This window comes from Helobdella robusta (genome assembly GCF_000326865.2).
Source record: "Helobdella robusta unplaced genomic scaffold HELROscaffold_40, whole genome shotgun sequence".
NCBI classification, from domain to species: Eukaryota; Metazoa; Annelida; class Clitellata; order Rhynchobdellida; family Glossiphoniidae; genus Helobdella; species Helobdella robusta.
Genome location: NW_008704903.1, coordinates 1,055,419 through 1,078,418, shown reverse-complemented (window position 1 = coordinate 1,078,418; position 23,000 = coordinate 1,055,419). Strand labels below are relative to the sequence as shown.

At 32.0% G+C, this 23,000-nt stretch overlaps 2 protein-coding genes across 2 annotated transcripts; both read left to right on the top strand.

The window, feature by feature from the left end:
* Nucleotides 1-2,365: 2,365 nt before the first annotated feature.
* On the top strand, nucleotides 2,366-5,089 carry HELRODRAFT_176975 (hypothetical protein; the record flags this gene model as incomplete). The annotated part of the gene is made up of 6 exons (XM_009025199.1): nucleotides 2,366-2,441; nucleotides 2,747-2,857; nucleotides 3,761-3,909; nucleotides 4,141-4,429; nucleotides 4,579-4,689; nucleotides 4,917-5,089. 6 exons carry the CDS (start codon nucleotides 2,366-2,368, stop codon nucleotides 5,087-5,089), a joined length of 909 nt encoding a protein of 302 aa, XP_009023447.1.
* Nucleotides 5,090-18,146: 13,057 nt separating this feature from the next.
* Nucleotides 18,147-21,597, top strand: HELRODRAFT_84578 (hypothetical protein; the record flags this gene model as incomplete). The annotated part of the gene is made up of 11 exons (XM_009025091.1): nucleotides 18,147-18,476; nucleotides 18,643-18,795; nucleotides 18,878-19,017; nucleotides 19,108-19,131; nucleotides 19,351-19,517; nucleotides 19,686-19,947; nucleotides 20,284-20,512; nucleotides 20,603-20,670; nucleotides 20,826-20,929; nucleotides 21,097-21,215; nucleotides 21,403-21,597. 11 exons carry the CDS (start codon nucleotides 18,147-18,149, stop codon nucleotides 21,595-21,597), a joined length of 1,791 nt encoding a protein of 596 aa, XP_009023339.1.
* Nucleotides 21,598-23,000: the final 1,403 nt, after the last annotated feature.

Below are 23,000 nucleotides of genomic sequence, written 5' to 3'. Positions count from 1 at the left end.
TCTGTGTGTGTGTGTGGTGTGTGTGTTTTTGCTAGTGAGTGTGTGTGTCTTTATATTTGTTTGTGTATCAATTAAAATTTCTTACCTTTGGAAATATATATCTATTTATACAGTTGCTCCTTTGACAATAACTTAGTACATAATATATAAATATAATAATACTGTTATAATTGAAATAATTATTAATGTTATTATTATTATAAATTACTTTTATTAGTTTATTTACTTGAAATAATTTTAGAACTAATTAAAACTCGCTTCAAAAAAGCGTTCTATAAAATTTCAGAGCAATTTTTATGATTTCAACGCCATGGTCAAATATATATACATCATGAATACATACATACATACATACATATATACATGCATACATACATACATACATACATACATACATACATACATACATACATACATACATACATACATACATACATACATACATACATACATACATACATACATACATACATACATACATACATACATACATACATACATACATACATACATTCATACATACATACATACATACATACATACATACATACATACATACATACATACATACATACATACATACATACATACATACATACATACATACATACATACATACATACATTCATACATACATACATACATACATACACACATACATATACATGCATACATACATACATACACACATACATGCACAAAGTATAATTTGACGTTTGCCGTATTGTACTTATTACAATCGAATAGAAGTATGTATGAATTAATGAACGAGTGAATGAAAAAACGAACGACTGAATAACTGAATGAATGAATAAATAAATGAAAAAATAATAGAATAATCGAAGAAATGTGTGCATGTAAAATGAATAAAGAAAGAAAGAATGAATGAAGGATTTAGAGGAATGAATGAATAATTCTAAAATGCGAATGCGGGCACTGTATCATTTCTACCACTATTGTAACTACTACTGCTGCTACATTTACTACTGCTACTACTACTATTACTACTAATACAACACTTCTACTATTACCATAACTACTTTTAATACCAGTACAACAACTATAATTCTACTTACTACAATTGATCTCAACAGCATTTAAAATTATTTTTTTCGTAGTCTTTAACAAAATTCATGTAGTACTCCGTGAGATTGAAAATGTATAATTCGGTAATGGAAATGCCAGGTTAATGAATAATATAGTATCTTGAATCGCGGCCGTACAGTTATCATTATGAACAACGTACTATAGTTCAATTTTTGAAAATGAGGCGCTGATATAGCGAATTAGCTTGTAGTTTGTTACCAGATTCATGTAGTACTTAATTTTTTAAACATAAAATTCTATATTTTGGTAATGAAATTATTTTTGATATAGTATTTTGAATCGACCGAACAGGGCAATATAGTTTAAATTTTTACTTGGAATGTTACGCTAATTTGGACCTATTTATCAAGGTACTTTTTATTTTAAAAAATTGTTAAAAATATTCGATGAAATTTGAAAGTTTGAGCCAATTTTAACTACATTTTACAAATCCGAGTTACACCATTTTTTGCTTTTTGTTAACCAGATGATTAATAATTTATTACAATCTACTTTGTCTTTGGTCTTTAGAGCGATAATATATTTTAGAATTTTAAATGTATTTTAATAGTAATTTAGAAATTATTTCTTTTTCACTAATTATTTTAGTTTGGAATGATTGACGGTCCGAAAAATGTTATTTTTATCAGGAGCGGTTTCTAAAAATAATATTTTAAAATCACAACGCTTATAAAAATAACTTACAATTATTTTCTATAATTTTTTTTATTGTTCTGTTCTTTCATCAAACAAACATTGAAACAAAAACCTTCAAATGACTCATTAATTTAATTAAAAATAATTAAATTTAATACATAATTAGTTTTTATAATTAAATAAATAAATAATCTAAAATCGGGTTATTTGTTGAAAAATTTTTAATTTTAATTAAGTAAGTCTGGTTTTTTTCTTAGTTTAATTTATTTTATAACTGGTAATTCTAAATTTTTTCTTTCTTTAGCTTACGTACACACTCTTTTTTAATTACCAAATACTTATTTAATGCCATAAGAAACTGTATAATACTTCTTAGTAGATCTGATTGACTAAAAACTAATATCACAATTCTCAATTTCATCATTCAATCAATCTTCGTTTAGCATCCAGTCCAGAGACCCAGTTTCCAGAGGTAGGAAATTCTCTCAATTCCATCATTAAGACTTAAGAGCATGTTACTTTTATGCTTACTTTTATTGTATGGTTAATTAGGTAATAAAACCTGCCTTATTTATTAATACTTGTGAGTTAAGTTATCACTTGTTTAATTGTTTCCATAGGAATGGACCTAAGAATCAATGAAAAATTCAGATTGGGCCGGAAAATTGGTAGTGGCTCGTTCGGCAATATATATCTAGGTTAGTTAGTTTAGAAAAAATTGTGATTTCGTTTTTTTCAATTTTTATGAATAAATAAATTGTTTATAAATAAATAATTTAAAACAAATAAATATAGAATTGAAAGAAACACTTAACTTTCATATCTAAAATTCCATTTCGTATATAAATAAATAAATCCCATAAACCTGAATTTCTATCAGAATAAGATACACGATTTATTTACAGATTTGGAAATAAAAATTCTGCATAATTAATCAATTAAATAATTAATCAGTTAATAAGTTAATTAATCAATCAATCAATTAATTAAAAATGGCTTACAGCCACAGACCTGGTGACTTCGGAGTCGGTAGCAGTCAAGCTGGAGTTGTGTCGGTCAAAGCATTTGACATTACAAGCCGAGAATAAAATATATAAATTACTGCAAGGGGGAGGTTATTATTATGTTATATTTATATAATTTATATTATATTTATTATTATTTTTATTAATTAATTATTATATTTATATGATTTATATTATATTATATTTAACATTAATTTAATTAATTAATTATTATTATTATTATATAATTTATATTAAATACCATACCATTAAATTACATTTATTATTTTTATTAATTAATATTATTATATAATTTATATTATATTTATCATTATTTTAATTAATTATTATTATTATATAATTTATATTATATGTTATTTATCATTATTTTTATTATTAAATGGTTGTGTTGGCTGGTGGCGGTGGTGATCCTTGCTATGGTGATAAATTGATGGAAGATGATGATTGCGGCAAGAATTTTGATGGCTAAGTTGATTACGCTAGGAAAGCACTGACGATGATGACGACGACGAAGATGGAGAGGCTGATGATGATGATTGAGATGATAAAGATAATGATGAAAATTGTATTTATATGAAAGATATATGGAATGGGAAAAACGAATTTAAAGATTATGATGATGACAAATAGATAATTCTCACGGAGTTGAATTGGTTTCTGATATGAACTTATTTTTCTGTATGTTTGTAAATGTTTACCTTCGTCGTCATCGTCATCATTTTTTGTCATCCTAATTGTCATCATTGTCATCGCATTAATCATCGACATGATCAACTTTAGAAATGTCTTAATTGGCTAACATCACCAACAACATAATCACATTTAGTCAATATTCATAGCCATAAATAACCTGTAACATCAATTTTATCATTGCGATAACATCAACATCATCATCACAATCTTCATCATAATCATTAACAACCGCATCTCATTGATCATTATCATCAACAACCGCGTCATCACTCCCGCCATCATCTTCATCATCATCCCAGTGGGCATACCATCCGTAAAATGGTTTGGCTCTGAGGGGGAGTACAACATCCTGGTGATGGAGTTGTTGGGTCCGAGTCTTGAAGACCTGTTCAATTTCTGCTCCAGGCAATTTAGTCTGAAGACGGTTCTGTTACTTGCTGATCAGATGGTGAGGAGGATTGCGTAACTGTTGCTGGTGTTGCTTTGTATGAACATTGTACAAGCTCGCAAACATACATTCTAACAAACATACATACGTACATACATATATACATAAAAACATACATACATACACACATAAAGAAACAAACAAACATAACATACACACAAACATACATACATACACACACGAACAAAGTGACATATATACACACAAACAAGCAAACAAACTAACAAACAGATCAGTAGAATCGAGTACGTGCACTTGAAGCACTACATACACAGAGACATCAAGCCGGATAACTTCCTGATGGGGACTGGCAAACGTGGAAACATCGTGTACGCAATTGACTTCGGTCTGGCAAAAAAATATAGGGATGCACGCACTCATCAGCACATACCATACCGAGAAGATAAAAACCTGACCGGTACCGCCAGGTATGCCAGTATTAATACGCACCTAGGTAAGGAGCAGAGTAGAAGAGATGATATGGAGTCTTTGGGGTATATACTGATGTATTTTCTGAGAGGTTTGTGTCTGGGAATTCTCATTCATCTATTCATTCATTCATCTATCCATTTATTCATTCATTCATCTATTCATTCATACATTCATTTATTTATTTATTTATTCATGTATGAATGAATGAATGAACGAAAAAACTAATGCACGTGTTAGGTAGCCTACCATGGCAGAATTTGAAAGCTTCGACGAAAGTTCAGAAGTACGAGAGGATCAGTGAGAAGAAGATGTCTACGCCCATCAATGAACTCTGTCGGAATTTCCCGGGTTTGTTTCGTTTTTGTCTGCTGATTTGTGATTGGCTGGTTGTTTGGTTGATCAATTGTTTTATAATTTGGTTGTTATTGAATTCATTTAATGTTTAATTGTTCATTTAGTTTCTTGCTTCATTTATTTATCAATCCATCAGTTAACATTTAATTGATTAATTGATGCTACTTAATTCGATTGATTTGATTTGTTAAATCTTCATCCAATCATTTTGCACCCCACAGCCGAATTCGCTTCTTATTTGTCGATCTGTAGATCACTGAAATTTGACGACAAACCAGATTATTCTCAACTGCGACAGCTTTTCAGGAATCTCTTCCATAGACAGTCCTTCAACTACGACTTCTTTTACGATTGGACGGTTATGAAGGTTGTAAAGCTGACTGGCAGCCAATGACAATTAAGATTAAATTAATAAGATAACACGATTGGCTGGTTGGTTTCATTTGGGGAGACCAATAAAAATTGAAATTAAGATTAATGCTTTGATGCTTACTTTGTTGATGCATGGTAAATAAATAATAGCCTGGTAATTGAAATATATTGAGTGCAAAGATGGTCTTTTTAATAACACTTAATTTGCGCTATATAAATGACATTATTATTATTATTATACTTATTATTCTTATTATTATCTTGAAATGCAGAACCAAAAAGCTACCACCGAATTACTAGCTCCGCCATTAGTCGGAAATGTAGGTCAGCTGACTCCGCCTGCCGACGAACTGGCCAATCACATGAAGCCAGGTCAGGCCTGTTGCTTAAACCAGCATCACTTAATAGCGGATAAACCCACAGCTATAAATGGAAACATTAATAATAATAATAATATCAATAATAATAATATTGTCGTCGTTAATAATTACAATAGTGCGAAATGCAACATCTATAATGGTAATAATAATAGCAACATTAATAACGATAATAATAATAACCTCGAAATCTTTGCCGGCAACAACAACATCAATAATAATAATAATAATAATAATAATGACAATAAACTTATTAATAATGCGACCAGTAGGAATATTATCAATAGCAATGACGCGAACAACAACCATCACTTAAGTTATGTTGTTGGCGACGATGATGATGATGATGATGATGACGTTGATGATGATGATGATGATATTATAAATAATAATAAAAATAATAATAATATTGGCATTGGCGTCGCTAATCGCAATAATCAGGCTAATGCTGGTCGGAAGAGGAAAAATTCAGGTGATTAAATTTTTTTTTTTTTTATTATTGTTATTATTATTATTATTATTAATCGTAGTCGTAGTAGTTGTTGTTGTAGTTGTTGTTGGTGTAATAGTAGTAACAGTAGTAGTAGTAGTTGTTGTTTTAGTAATGGTAGTATTTGTGAAATTTCATGAGTTTGTATGTGTTGCCTTTGCTTATTGTAACATTTGTATATATACAAAACATTTGCTTATATACAAAACATTTGTATATACGCAAAACATTTGTATATACGCTAAACATTTGTATATACGCTAAACATTTGTATATGCACAAAACATTTGTATATATTTATATATACAAAACATTCTTAACCCAGTTCGAATGTCGACAGGCGGCTTCAGAGGCCACAAGCAGCCAATGATGACGGCGACACCGGCGATAACATCGGCTACAACCACAGCCGCGACATCGGCAGTAGCGACAGCAACTGCAACAACGACATCTAGGAATAACAAACAACAACAGCTACAACGCCAGCAACCACATCAACTGCAGCAGAGAGGTAGAAACAACAACAACAACAACATCACTAGCAACAAGACTCTAACCAAACAGTATGCCACTTCTTCTCTTACGCATCGTAAAAATCTCTCGGCGACGCTCACGACAACGATAACCACGACTGCAACCAGTATTAGCAACCAAATGCAACAGTGGCCGCAACAACTGCAACAGTACCCGCAACAACAACAGCAGCGGCAGCCAATCATCCAACACAAAGTTTGTGATGTTGCAGTTGGTAAAACGAAATCATATAAACCCAGACAACAACAGCAGCAGCTACCATCTTCGGCGACAACAACATCAGCTGCAACGAGAATGAATACTGTAAACCATTGCAACGCTTTTTACGGCAACAACAACAACATCAATAACATTAATAGAAACCCATTATCACAACAGCAGCAACTACAATCTCGTTCTGCCGCGAAGACCTCAGCCACCTCACAACGACGTCAAAAAATTGCATGCCCCACCATGATTACCAGATCACAAGCCAGGAAGGCTAAACTGTTGGAAGAAGCAGAACAACAACATCAATTGCAACAACAACATCAATTGCAACAACAACAACAACAAAGGCATGTACAACAACATCTGGGTGGTCATCAGCAGAACATTAATCAACAGCTGCAACATCACCCTCAACAATATCATCACCAGCAACAACATCAACATCAACAACAACAGTTATTATACCATGTTTTACAGCGACAACAACATCATCAACAACAACAACATCTATGTTAATTCATCTACGAAATGTTTTTGACTAATATTACCTACAACTCTTGTTCTTTACAGCTATTGTTCTTCCTTACAACTCAACATTAAGACATAAACTCACTCACTTTTACTCACTCACTCATTCACTCACTCACTCACTCAAAAAAATTTTTATCATCATTATATCATTTTTATCACCCTTAACCGCATTATTACCTCAACAACAGCAAGACATCGTCATCACATCACATTACATTAAAATAACAACATCATATACAATTAGCCATACCCATACGTCACGTTGCACCATAACAGCAGATCAGCGTTACGATTAATGACGTCATAGTTCACGTCATCAGCTGCTTATTTATCTTCAACAGCAATAATCATAGCAACAACCTCAACATCATTATACACGCAACAACGTCATCATCATTATCATCATCATCACTTTATCGTCAAATAAGTAACCTAACTTATTATTTATTAAACCTTTTAACTTTATAATAACAAACATTAAACAAATATATATATGTATAATTATTATTATCAATTTATATGTACTACAGTAATTTTTTATTACTCAGATGATAGCAGATGATGATAATAGTGATGATGACGACGTAATGATTATGATGATGGAATTGTGATGTTCGGCTAGTCATTGGTTTAACTGTATATATAAGTATGTGTGTGTGTGTGTGTGTGTGTGTGTGTGTGTGTGTGTGTGTGTGTGTGTGGTTCTCTCTCTCTCTTAATGAATTCTGTAACAATATTGATTTGTATGTATGTTGAATGTCAAATGTCTAATTGGCATGAAAATGTGTATGTGGATGTTTGTGTGGGTTTGTCTGTTTGCCTAGGTGTGTGTGTGTGTGTGTGTTTGCGTATTTATGTGTGTGTATGAGTGTGTGTGGACATGTTTGTTCGTTTGTCTGTATGTCTGTCTGTTTGTTTGTTAGTCTGTCTGTCTTTTATTTCACTTAAAATTTTCAAAAAATAAGCCGGTTTCTCAATGTGAGATTATTACCAATAGACGATACGCGGTTTATGTCTCTACTTTAATGGTTATCGTCTAACTTATTTTATAACTGTAATATATAAATAAATAATTTTATTATTATTTTTATTACTACTATGAACAATATTAACTATATTTATTAAATAATTATTAAAAAAATTTTTTTTCCTGTGTCAAACAATCAAGCTTTTTCAATACAATTCATTTTACTGTATATATATATATGTATATGTATATATATATATATATATATACGGTGTATATATATATATATTGTTGTAAGGGCATGAGTAGTGATTGCCTAATATATTGATGTGTACATATATTTCTATATATATATATTTATATATATAATGACACATCACAATTTATCGATGAAAATTTCATTAAATTTTTACATGCATTCATTTTCCATTCATTCATTCATTTATTCATTCATTCATTCATTCATTGTTGTCTCACTCATTCATTTATTCATTCAATCACGATCGCTCTATCAAATAAGTTATATTCATGTTAACCCAATTAAAGTTCAATCCAATTAATATAAAATGTAGTCAAGACATATGGTCTATGGTCTTAGTTAGTTTCTCTATAATCAACTACATAACTTTTATCTACTTATCCTTGATTATGAATGAAGTTTTAAAAATAATAAATAATATAATAATAAATTATATATAAATATATAATTATATTTATATATGTGTGTACATGTATGTGTGTGTGTATATATGTGCGCGTGTGTGTGTGTGTATATATATATTTATATAGTGAGAGATTTTGTTTAGTAACAGGCGCTAAGGTAATGATTGCTTTTTGTTTAATCAATTTTTTTTTCGCTTCTGATTTTCTTTGGTAATTATTCATTATTATGATTAACATTATTATTTATTATTATTATTTATTATTCTTATTTTTATTGCATTTTATTTCTGCTACCATTTCCGCTGTTACAACCGTTAACTGTAATAGTAATAATAATTATACCGTGTTGTTATATACTGACGATGCTGATTAAGATTTGAATTTTGAATTTATTTGAACCTGTGGATAGACCACTCTTAACTAAAAAAAGAAAAAAAAATCTAACTATAAATGTAACAGAATGTAATGTAGAAGATTATAATAATAATAATTATCATCATCATAATAATAATTATTGTATATTATATTATATATAATTATTATATATATATATTATAATACTAATGTTTCTTATATATCCAATATTCATTCGGTCTCTGTCTGATTAGATAGAATGTATTGTATATCAAACAAAACCTTTGTGTGTGCGTGTGCGTGTGTGTGTGTGCCGGTATCAATATATACATATGTACATATATATGTATTTAATGCTTCTCTAATATATATATATAATTATATAATATATATATATATATATCAATAATATATATGTGTATATATATATATATATATATATATATACATATATATATATATATATATATATATATATATATATATATATATGTTTTTCTATATATCTATCTAAGAAATATGTAAAATATGTGATTTGATTTTAATCGCAGGCGTCAAATTTGATAGATGAAATAAAATTATTATGTCTTTGTGTCTTTGACTGTCTGTTCGTTTGTTTCTTGAACTTTTATACGATATAGGAATCACAGTGTATGTATGTGTGTGTGTGTCTGTATATATCTGTGTTTGTGTCTGTGTCTTTATGTGTCTGTGTTTGTGTGTCTGTCTGTGTGTGTGTTTATCTTTGAATGCGTTTTTATTCCATTTAAATGAACAATCAAATTCTCGGCTAATGATAGGTAGAGATTTTGAACCTGAACTGAACTGAAATTTTGAACTGAAATTAAACCTAACACTGTAACTGTGTGTGTGCATTAGAGCCCCAAGCAGAGAAGATTTTTCTAAACCTCAACCACCAGCGTATTTGTGTATGTGTATATGTGGTTATAATAACACTTGTGTTAGGTATCAAAGATGGATACACTTTACATATACATTTTGTATAACACACATATGCACACACGTTTTCATGTAAGTTTTGTATAACACACATATACACACATTTACACACACATTTACCCATACATGGATATATGTGTGCTTGTGAGTATGGACGTCATCAAATCAACCAAACACACAACCAATAAATTCTAATGTTCCACCAACCACCAATCCATCCAAACATTTGTTAAACAAGCAACCAACCAGCCAACCGTTCAATTAATCATTCATTCAATCAACTAATCAACCAACCAATCGACCAATCAATTAATCAATCAATTAACCAATAAATCAAATTGAATGAACCAAATGAATTAACCACTGAGTGAACCAAATGAACGAATATTGAATTATGGAAAACGAAAAAAAAAAATTAAACAAATATTTGCAAAGTTTGCTGGAGTGACAATGGACATCAATTTCAACAATTTCGAGATTTTAATGAAGCAAGAAAGACGCATGGCTGCTTTGCTTTTATTTGATATCATTCAAAAATAAAAAATGTGAATTTTTTGAAAAGTTCGGATTTCAAACAAACGAATATAACGAAATATCGACCGATAAAAAATTATTCCCACGTAACATGAACATTTAGTAAGAACAGTTTACGACATATCATAATGGCTAAATCAACATACCAAACAGAAATTATTTATACATGCATATATGCAAAGTAAATCAAGAAATACCAAAAATTACATAACCAAATTAAAAAAATAGAAACCAGTCAACATTTAATAAATAAATAAATAGACATTATTAAAAAAATTGTTCAAAAAAAGTAAAATTTAAAGCGACGACGATAAAAAAATCTAGTGTTTTGTTGGTGTGGTGGTGTGAAGCAAAAACCAACACATGACAAAAAATAGTTGAAAGTCGTAAGAATAGTAGACAGTCACCTACCTACAATTAAAGTTACTCTCAGGGCCCTAGCTTACCTATATTGATTAGCTCATCTCACCTACCTACAAATTTTTATTTCTAAGTTTTAGGAATTTCACATGTTTCAGGTATTTTATTTTACATATTTTAACGTTTTTAATTTGCCTTTTTTGTAAAATTTTTTAAAATTTTTTTGTTAGAAACTTTTAACTAATGTTAAGCCGTAGCCTACCTACGATTGTCCAACTCATCTCAATCCCTAACTTACCTACAAATTAAATTAAAGTCCGGTAAAGAAAATAGAAAAGTTGAAGAGAAACATAACAACGACAACACTGAAAAATGGATGTTGTGTATGTGTGTGTTGTATTGATGTGTGCGTGTGTGTGTAATTGTGCGCGTGTACTCTCCAGAAACTTCTTCAATACGGATGAACCTCCATTGCATGCACCGACCATCATTTGACACGCATCGTGAATTTGACCGGATACCGAAAAACACTAAATATGAAAAAAAAATATTTTTTAAAATAAAAACAAGGCCATTGTAAAAAACAATAGGCAACTTATCTTACTGAGATAACAACCCACTCCAATCCCCCCAAAAAATAGTCGTTGTTGTTATTTTCGAATTGTCATCGTGACCATCATGAGATCACCATACGAAACGTGCTGACGCCCACCACAGCCCATCTCTCATCATTCTGCAGACAAATTTTTTTTATTAGCGTAGTCGTAAATCAAAGAACAAAGGAACGAACGAATAAATGATTAACTGAATGATTGAATGATTGGTTGTATGAATGAGTGAATGAATGGATGAATGAATTAATCAATCAATGATTTAATGAATGAATAAAATGAATTAACAAATCAATTAATGTAAAAATAATTTAAAAGATTGAATGCTAAGATGGACGAATGAATGAGAAAAATAAAAAAAACGAAACTAAACCTTTACTTTAAAAATCGTCGTTACTGTAATCCATTGCACCGACCACCACCATCTGGTCGGCACACTAGATGTCATCCGAACTTCAGAGTGTCAATCGAACAGCCAACGAGCTGATTCTTTCTACACCACCATCATCATATGTGAATCGTCATGAGACCACCATCTGAAACGTGCTGACGCCCACCACTGCCCACCTCTCATCATTCTGTAGACAAAATTTTTTTATTAGCGTAGTGAGTAAATGAATGTTCGAACAAAGGAACAAACGAATAAATGATTGGTTGATAAAGTGAACGAATGAATGAATTAATCAATCAATCAATAAATCAAGAATGAGTATAATTAATCAAATAAATAATTTGAAAGATTGAGTGAGGAAATGAATGAATGAGAAAAATAAAAAAACGAAACTAAACCTTACCTCAAAAATCGTCGTCACTGTACTCTTCATTGCACCGACCATCACTATCTGATCGGCACACAAGATGTCATCCGAACTTAGCTCGTTGGCTGTTCGACTGAAACTCCAGACTTTTCTGAGACCACCATCATCATATGTAAATCGTCATGAGACCACCATCTGAAACGTGCAGAGTCCCACCACTGCCCACCTCTCATAATTCTGTAGACAAAATTTTTTTATTAGCGTAGTAGTAAATGAATGTTAGAACCTTAGAAGCAAAAAATTATAAAATGAAAATAATGGCAAATAATTAATATCTTAAAATAATAAAGAAAGTAAAATGTAAGAAAACTTACCGTCGTCCATTCGACAAAGGCAGAATGTTGAATGCGGTCCGGTTCCTACGTTGTCTTCCAAAACTGGTGCCAGTCCTCCTCGAGATTTTTGTTGAAACACAGCCCGTGTTGATGGAGAAAGATAGAGAAAGAGTAGATTCTCATCAGAAAGCTTAGCGGTGCGTGCATCTCAAATTGCTTAATAAAAATAATCCTATCTACCTATTCAATTACCTTAACTAATCTATATTAAATTGTTAATGGTACGATAGTCGAAAGTCCCCCCTCATTCTCCATCCTTGCACAGAGGTTCACCGACAGCCAGGGTACCGGATAGTAAACCATTGCCGTGCGGATAGTAGACTATTGCCGTGCGGATAGTAAACCATTTGCCGTCCGGAAGCCGTGCGGGTAGTAGACTATGGCCGTGCCGCATAGTAAATCATTACCGTGCAGATAGTAAACCATTGCCGTCTGGATAGTAAACCATTGCCGGCACAAAACTGGCCACCAAGGCTTACCTCTGACAAGAGACTTTGAAATCCAGAGTCAATCGGCTATCGTACCCTCAACTTACCTATTCATTACAATTAAGCCCTAGCTTACCTAAAATTACAAAAAACTCAAGAGCCCAATTCATTGGCCAATCGGCACCCACCCCACCACCTACGTAATGCCTTGGGCTCCAACTTAGTAATAATAATATAAAACTTAAACCCTAAATCTATTAATGAGTATGTATTACAACGTAGCCTTAACTTACCTATTCATTACATTATGGCCCTAGCTTACCTAAAATTACAAAACTCAAGAGCCCAATTCATTGGCCTTTCGGCACCCACCCCACCACCTACGTAATGCCTTGGGCTCCAACCTAATAATAATAATTAAAAACTTAATAATTAACCTACCTATCGATACACTTACAGCGTTTATTTAATTTAAATTACAAGATTGTTCCTAGAATTACATTATTGCCTTTGACTACCTATGAAATTAAATTACTCTCAACCTTAGTAATAATAAATTAGAATGTGTAATGAAAATAAAATAACGCTCAAATACTAATATGTGTTTATGTATGTATTTGTGTGTGTGTGTATAATACGCTGATGCGTGTAATGTGGGTGCGAGAAAAAATAGAAGAGATAAACTTACGCTGCCTACCTATTCAACTACATTAGTGTTGGATGCTTCTTATCTACTCTACCTACAATTAAAATTATGCCTATCTAACCTACCTATATAGCTACTTAATGTAATTGTGTGTATGTGCGTGTGAGTGTGAGCATTTTTACTTAATGTTAAATTACAGAGAAAAACAGAGAAAAAAGAATAAAACGTATCCCAGCCAGGCGTATCTTCTTTGCCACTGAATGAACGAACGTAGCCTGACATCTTCCACGATGAATTCCTTTGGAAGCTTCAACCTGAATAAAATGGATGAAATGGAAAAATCTTATTTAATTGACTAATTTAAAAGAAAATAGAAAAACGAGCCGCGGTGAAACCCGCCGTAAAAGCCAGCCAACTGGCAAAAAAAAGAACCGCAAAGAAACCGTAAAACGTACCCCAGCAGGGCGTGCATTCTTTGCCACCGAATGAACAAACGTAGCGTGACATCACAACCATTCTGATCGTCCACGATGAACTCCTCTGGAAGCTTCAACCTGGATAAATGAACCTGAAAAACCTAAATGAATGGAAAAATCTTATTTATTTAATTTAAATAAAAATAACTGCAAAGAAACCGACCGGTCGGCAAAGAAAAGAGAAAAGAAGAGCAAATAAAGGTATCTATATAACTCTATATAACTCTATATAACTCTATATAACTCTATATAACTCTATATAACTCTATATAACTCTATATAACTCTATATAACTCTATATAACTCTATATAACTCTATATAACTCTATATAACTCTATATAACTCTATATAACTCTATATAACTCTATATAACTCTATATAACTCTATATAACTCTATATAACTCTATATAACTCTATATAACTCTATATAACTCTATATAACTCTATATAACTCTATATAACTCTATATAACTCTATATAACTCTATATAACTCTATATAACTCTATATAACTCTATATAACTCTATATAACTCTATATAACTCTATATAACTCTATATAACTCTATATAACTCTATATAACTCTATATAACTCTATATAACTCTATATAACTCTATATAACTCCATATAACTCCATATAACCATGCATACTACCACATTCAATCAATAAAAACCCCACTAAAACCATGAACCACCGCGTACCTGTTAAATGTATGTTGTGAAACAAAACAAAAAACAAAACAAAAAACACACCACCAAGTAAAGTAAAAGAATAGAAGTCCTTAACCTACGTATGTAACTAAATTACCTTATGCCCTGGCCTACCTATATAATAAATTAATTTTTAATCTCACCTACCTATGTTTCATTAACTTAACTTAAGACTCATGAAGAAAGAGAAATAGGAGTAAAACAGAACATAAAATACTACCACACAGACAAACATGATGTATGTATGTATGCATGTATGAGCAACCGCTAAAGAACCAACCTAAAATAAAAAAAAACAAACGTACAGACCACAGACAAACATATATAACCGCGCAACTCTATATAACTCTATATAACAAAATAAATAAAAATAAAAAAATTATAAAAATAAAATAAATGAGATCAGGCAGACTGCTTCAAGCGAGGCAGAATGCCTGATCTGATTTTCATGCTTTCTCAGGTCCTATTTATACTCGTTTCAACCATACATTCTCATCATTTCAATCATTCACATTAGTAAAAACATTTTTAATGTATGTAGTACACTATTATACAATCTTAACAACAATGCTAACCGTACTGAATTGACGTCATCGAACAAACGCATTCGAAACATTTTGATTGGCTGGTCGAATCTGCTATATTGCTTTTTATATAAACATATTATCTTATATATTATATCATGAAGAATTCAAAATAGTTTGAGACCACACCTTGCTTAACATCCGATTCCAAGCCGAGCCAAGCCAAGCTGAGCCAATATGCGTGTAGATTAGATTTATAAGCGCTTTTATATTACACTTTTGCTCGATTTATATCAATTATTAAAACTCATTATATAAGCAAGAGTAATCAGTGCTACATATGTACGCACGCAGTTCAAATTTTTCTTGGGAAATTCAATATATTAATAGTTTGATACCACACCTTGCTTAACATCCAATTCCAAGCCGAGCCAAGCCAATCCGAGCCAATATGCGTAGATTTATAAGCGCTTTTATATTAAAATTTTGCTCGCTTTATATACAAATATCCCCAATATCGATATCAAAGAAATAACGCGAGCGAGTTTAACAAATATTTTATTCAAAATTCAATTAAAATAGAACATAAACACAAGTTTTATTTGCAAAGTAATTCCATCCAATCATTTAAACACGCACACCCTTCAATTGAACTATTTTGCAATCTATTTCTTTTTATGCTTATCAGTTTTCCAGATTAAGCTTGTTCTCTTAGTGTAGAAGTTGAAGGGATTCATTCACTAAGTATAGAATCCATGTATAGAATACCGCTAACATGACGTCTTTCCTCCAACGATTCCGTAACAAATTCTCCATCTTACTTAAAATATTTTCTTTGATGCGTTTTAATCAGTTAGGTAACAATCATCATCATATGAAATCAAATTGATTTTTTTTTAATTTTTTGATAAAAGTAACTAGTATATAGTAAAAGTTTAAATTTTCTGAGAGAATTCAAAACAATTTAAGACTACACCGTAACACAATTGTACAATTTGAATGTGTAAATATAACATTATTAATGTATTATAACTACATATATCTATCTATCTATTTCTTTGTTTAGTTTTGCCTGCTTATGATATTTGGTCAAATTTATTTGATAGGAATTGAATTGAACCTTTATACCGGCAAATTCACTTTAAATAACTACTGTTAACATGACGTCATTTGCCCATCCTATTTTAAAAGTTTTATTTGATGTTTTTTAATTAGTCAGTCACAACTCAATCATCATGGTCGATATCACAGTGAAATTAAATTGAAAATTTTTAAAATTTATAAAAAGTATCTTTATTCATTTTATGATACTACTTTGTTCAATAAGATACTGTTTGATACTGTACTATCAATTAACCAGTCAATCAACAAATGAATCAATCAATCAACAAATGAATCAAATCAACTAAACGATTGATTGTTCAACTAATCAATCAAACAATCAATCGATCCTCTTTTATCCATCAGGGGACCGTCGAGCTCGATGATGTACATCTTAGCACGGTTTTTACATTTCTTTTTTTTTCTTTCGAAAACTTTTTCAATCTTTGGCCAGTTTTATTGAATTCAGAATACCAACACCAGTCTATTCATTAATGTCATCTATCCATTTCTTTGCAAGTCTACCAATTTTTTCTTCCAATCTCTTTTCCTCATAAGTACCATCTTAATCAATCTGTCTTCCCTCATTCTACTAATGTGTTCAAAAAAATCCCAATTTTCTTTCTCTGACTTTGTCATATATAATTTTCCGTCTTCCAAGTTTATTTCTGATGGTTTCGTTTTTTACTTTCTGCCTCCAACTGATTCCCAACAAATTTTGGTAACACTCCACTCAAATGCCTCCGATCTGTCCTTGACTCTTTTCTTTATTGTCTATGTCTCACATGCAAAGAGCAAGATCGGAAAAACGCAAGATTCTATCATTCTCAACTTTGTTTTTATAGATATATTTCCACTTTTACATATTTCCTTCAATGATGTGAACATTCCATGGGCTATTGCTATTCTTCTGTCAATTTCTTTTGTGCAGTTGATACACAAACTGGTCTAGCCTACTAGTTCGAGTTTTTCAGATTCTATCTGAAATTCCGCATTGTTTCTACCTTTCCCCGTAATCATCACTTTCTTTTTTTCAAACAATCAACTAATTAAATTTGTATTATGTAATTTGAAATTTAGGTATAATAGTTTAATATTTTAAAATTTTTTACCGTATATTTATGTAAAACTCACTATTTCCAGTTATTTAAAAACCAAAATTAATTCTAATCTCGATGATTCTTTGGTTCTTTAAATCTCTTTATTATTATTACTTTTTGTGTTGTAGTCTCGATTTTAATTAAAAAGATTGGATAAAAATTTCATTTTATTGAAAATGTCTGACGTCTTGCTTTGGCAAAATTAAAAAAATCATTTTCTCGTTTGCCACCGCCTTTTAAATCTTTCGCAAAGCAAGAAAATGTTTACCAACAACGGCATTCCTCACTCAGCGTCTTCGTCCTTATCTCCCTCCGTTCCGGCTGGTCTTCCGGCAGCCGAAATGACGATGACGACGACGTCAGCAGTTACCGGAGCCGGACAAGGTCGAAGTTACAACTCAGCGTCCCACGGTTGTTCAGTCGTTGAGGGATTCCAACGTCTCTGGCAGGACTCGTCGATGTGTGACACCCAGCTGATAGTGCAGGGACAAACATTTCATGTACATCGCTGCTATCTTGCGGCCTGCAGTCAGTACTTCTACTCAATGTTCACAAAAGATTTTGCTGAGAAGATGCAGGCACAAGTCGAGTTAAAGGCTGTTTCTGCTCTGGGTCTTAGAGCTCTTCTCGAATATTCTTACACTGGCTCCATAGTCATCAATGATGCAAATCTTCAGGTTTTCCTTATTTAGCATTTACATTTCATTTTTTACAAAAATCACTTGCAGATGTGTAATTATGTATTGTATTGCCTACTGTATACTTAAATAGTTGTCATAATGTTGTGAAAACTAATATAATACATTTAACTTTTAGTTAACATATTCATGTGTATAATAACAGGATGTTTTAGAGGCCGCAGACCATTTGCAATTCAATGAAGTTCTGACTTTCTGCGCACGACATCTCCGAGATGAATTGACTGTTGACAACTGCTTGCATTTCTTGAGGCTGGCTGAAACTTATGGACTGCAGGAGTGCAAACGGGACACTAAGGTAACTAAGTAACTAGAGTGATGATGGAGTGGATTTATATTGTTATTGTTTATTCTCTTCCCCTTATTCTAATTTTCTTTAGGCATTCATATTGGACAATTTTGTTCCTGTATCAAAGAATGAGGACTTCAAGCAAATAACTGCAGAGCTCTTGTGTGAGTTATTGGCTGATGATCGTCTGCGAGCTCCTTCTGAAATGGACGTTTTCAAGGTGGTCTGTCTGTCCGATCATTATAATTATTTCTATAATTGTTTAATATTATATTGATATTATCATTTATGTTATTGTTCTATTGGACAGATAGCCTTGAGCTGGTTAGAGGGGCCTGGCATGGCGTCAAGAGGTCAGGAACTGCAAAGAAGGGTCAGACTTTTAATAGTTTTTGTGATAATTTGTTTCTTCAATGATTTTTTTATTGATTTTTCTGTAAAATTCATAAAAGTTTTAGCATTCTATGTCTACCGCATGCAAGTTTAATACACAAATGTGCAGTGGACGATAAAAATGATTGTCAAATTTTTCAAAACACGAGAGATCATATATTAACGTTTGAGTTTGTCACTTTATTTTCAGGTTCTTTCCCTAATTAGGTATGGCCTGATGAGTGCTGAACAAGTTGAGTCGATATACAGCCACCCGGTGCTGAGAGGTGATGCCTGCAGAGATGTACTACAAGCTGGTCTGTCCTACCACATGAAGCTGTTCAGTCAGCCTGTCACTTGTTAGGAATCTGTTTTGTTTTTTCACTATTTATTTTTTATTACCGTTGAAGTCATTTTTATTATTTTCAATATTACTCTTATTTTACTACCATTCAGATTGTTATCATCATCATCATCCTCATTAGTACATCACGACATCCTTATCATCCCGCCGTTAACTTCTATAGCTGCTCCTCACGTCTGCAAGATGCGAGCTTACAAGGACTGTCTGGTTGTTATGGGCGCCGGCTATCTTGACAACACCCTCTGCACGAACATGATGGCCGCCCCAATCAAAGGAGGCCAGTTAGGACCTTTCGTCAGTTTGGCTCCCACCAAAGATCGTAGATATTTTGCGGCAGTTGCGGTCGTTAATGATTTTGTTTACGTTGTCGGTGGGCAGACTGCCATGGCAGGCGACGGAAGCCATGCCACTAATAATGCTTTCAGGTTGATTGGTTGGCTGGTTGGTTGGCTGTTCTTTCATCTGTCCAGTAGATATTAATTACTTTATGAAATCGTACTCTAATCATCTTACTTATTGCTGTTTTTTAAAAAGCATTTTTGATGCGCTCCTTAAAATTGAAAAAGCACAGATGTCGTTTATTTAAATTCTTGATTTGTAGCTAGGTGTATTACATTTATGTGTGCCTCCAGCACATTTTTCTATCCGTCTATTTTCTTATATATATATATATATATATATATATATATATAATTTATTTACATAATTAGTTCTATATTTATAAAAAAATATATATTTATACCTTCAAATACGTACTACAGGTACAATCCAAGGGATGGCAAATGGCTTCAAATATCCTCCATGAGTGTGCCCAGAACTCACTTCTCCCTAATTGCTCTGCCTAACTGCCTGGTGGCCGTCGGGGGCAAGCATAATCGTGTGGCCCTAAATACGGCGGAAAAGTACGATTTTGCCAACAATGAGTGGACCCCTATCCCGAGTTTGCAGCATACGTTGTTCAGTCACGCTGGATGTGCCCATGGTTCTAAGGTTAGGCAATTAGTGTAATATTTATTCATTAATTGGGTTCTGTATAAATTTACACAAATTATATGGATATGATTGTCTGATGCTGCACAGGTGTACATATCTGGAGGTTGTCCTGGTGAAGATTTCACTGATGATGTCTGGTGCTTTGATTTGGAAAGGTAGTGATATTAACATCTGTCATCAGCTTCAATACGTCATCATACCTCCACCATCGTCGTCATCCTCATCTCTTCATCACATCGTAGTCACCACCGTCATCATCTTTTTCATCGTCTTCGTTATTTTTATCATCATTATCACTACAAACGACTAGACCTTCTTGGCAGCAGAGGAGTTCACTGAATCAAAGTCGAGGTTACCATGTAATGGTCAGCCACGCCAGCAAGCTCTATGTCTGTGCCGGTAACACTAATGCTGGTACGTTTCTGCTGCTGCTGTCTGCAAGGCTATTTCTTTCACAGTCATAACGTTATTTGTGCCATCGTTTCTTCTGTTACTTCCATTGAAAAATATACTAACTATAGTAATAAATATTATGGAATAACTATTATGGAATGAGTGCATTATGCATTACCTATCGCTAGGTGATCGTCACGACGTAACCATGACCGAGTGCTACGACATCGAGGTTGATGATTGGACGATTCTGTCGTCATCAGCTCAAGGGCAGTCAGAAGCACCTGCTGTTAAATGTGATGGAAAGGTTGGTCCCTGCGTCGGTCAGCCCGATGATTTGTAGTTTGGTTGTAATCCCTCTCGTCCGATTGATTGGTCGGCTGTGATAGGGTCATCCATCATGCATCGTCTCTGAAAATACTGAATAATTTATCATAATTTAATTATTCTCGTAATTCATGCGAAATAATTATTATTATACTTTTCCTGAACAGGTTTTTATCTTGGGTGGTTATAGCTGGGACGCCCATAGCTTCCAAGAGAATGCCCAGTCCTACAATATTGAAACAGATTCATGGGAGCTTCTGAAGAATAAACTGCCCGAACCAATGACCGGTTTGCCTTCTATTATAAATTTATTATTTTTTAGTTATTATTATTTAATTATTATTATTCTCTCAATCCACTAACCGAATTTGATTGATTTTAAATTTTCAGGTGTCGTTGCATGTCGCGTCAAACTTCCCCAGCGGCTATTCGACGATTATTCTAATCCCCTCCCCCTCTTCAACAACTAGCCAATCACAGTCAACCAAGCCAACCAATCAACCAGCCAACTAATCAATCAATCGTACTATTTATAGTATCAGTTAACTGTCAATCAAATTTAAATTGCATGAAACATGAGATGATATGATACATACATATACATTAGCTATACAGCATATGCAAGCGTTTATTCGTTACAGTGTATGTGTTAAAATCAATAACGAGTTTGCAATTGTATCAGTTAGTTTATTATTATTATAACAATAATTATTTATAATTATTTATTCATTATTTCTGCTTTTTTATTTAAATTTTTAAACTATTTTGGTTTGCCAATTCGGCTCATTTATTTATTTTATTCGGACAGATAATTGTTTGTTAGCTGGGCGACGATTCTATCGCTAGGTCTACGTGCAATTTTATATTAAAAACAAATTAATTGGATAAAAAGAAAACTGATTGAATGATCAATCAATTAATTATCGGTTGGTTAATTTAGTATGCTAATCATTTAGAAGAGAAGTTGTCGGCCACTCTATAATTGAATGAAAAATATTTAAAACGAAAATTCTCAAGGCTTTCCTTTCTTCTCTCTCTCTCTCTTCTCTCTCTCTCTCTCTCTGATAACGAACATAGGAGTGATAAATTCTAGATATCATAGCATTTTATGATGGATATAGAAAAGCTTATGTGTATATATTTTTGTCATCACTTCGTTCTTTCATTCATTCAATCTTTCTCTTTTATTGTATTCCTTTATTCGTTAATTTTTACATTCATTCTTTAATTTATTTTTCTTAAATAAAACTTATTTCATCACCGAATCATCACCACCAATTGTCTTAGTTGTCAATAACAATATTAATGATGATAATTACAGCAATAATAATAACAATAGTAACAACAATAACAACAATGATGATAATAATAATAATAATAAAATTATTAAACATTCATAGTTGTTTGCTGTTGATTAATTATTAGTATAATTAATTAAATTATCATTATTATTAAAAGACAAATACTACGAGAAAAAAACTAAGTGAATGAATGAATAATACAGTAATAAAGAAATACACATAAACTGATAAGGTATATATATATAAGCATGCATAACTCATTATTTATACATATATAATGTACATACACACACACACACATATATATATATATATACATATATAACCCATACATATAATTACTATATGTTAGAAGTGATTAATCGATTGCTCAAGTAGCTTACACGTTACTTATAATTACTTTCGAAGTCATAATAATATGTAATAATTATCTACTTCGTCTGTGTACACGTGTGTGTGTGTGT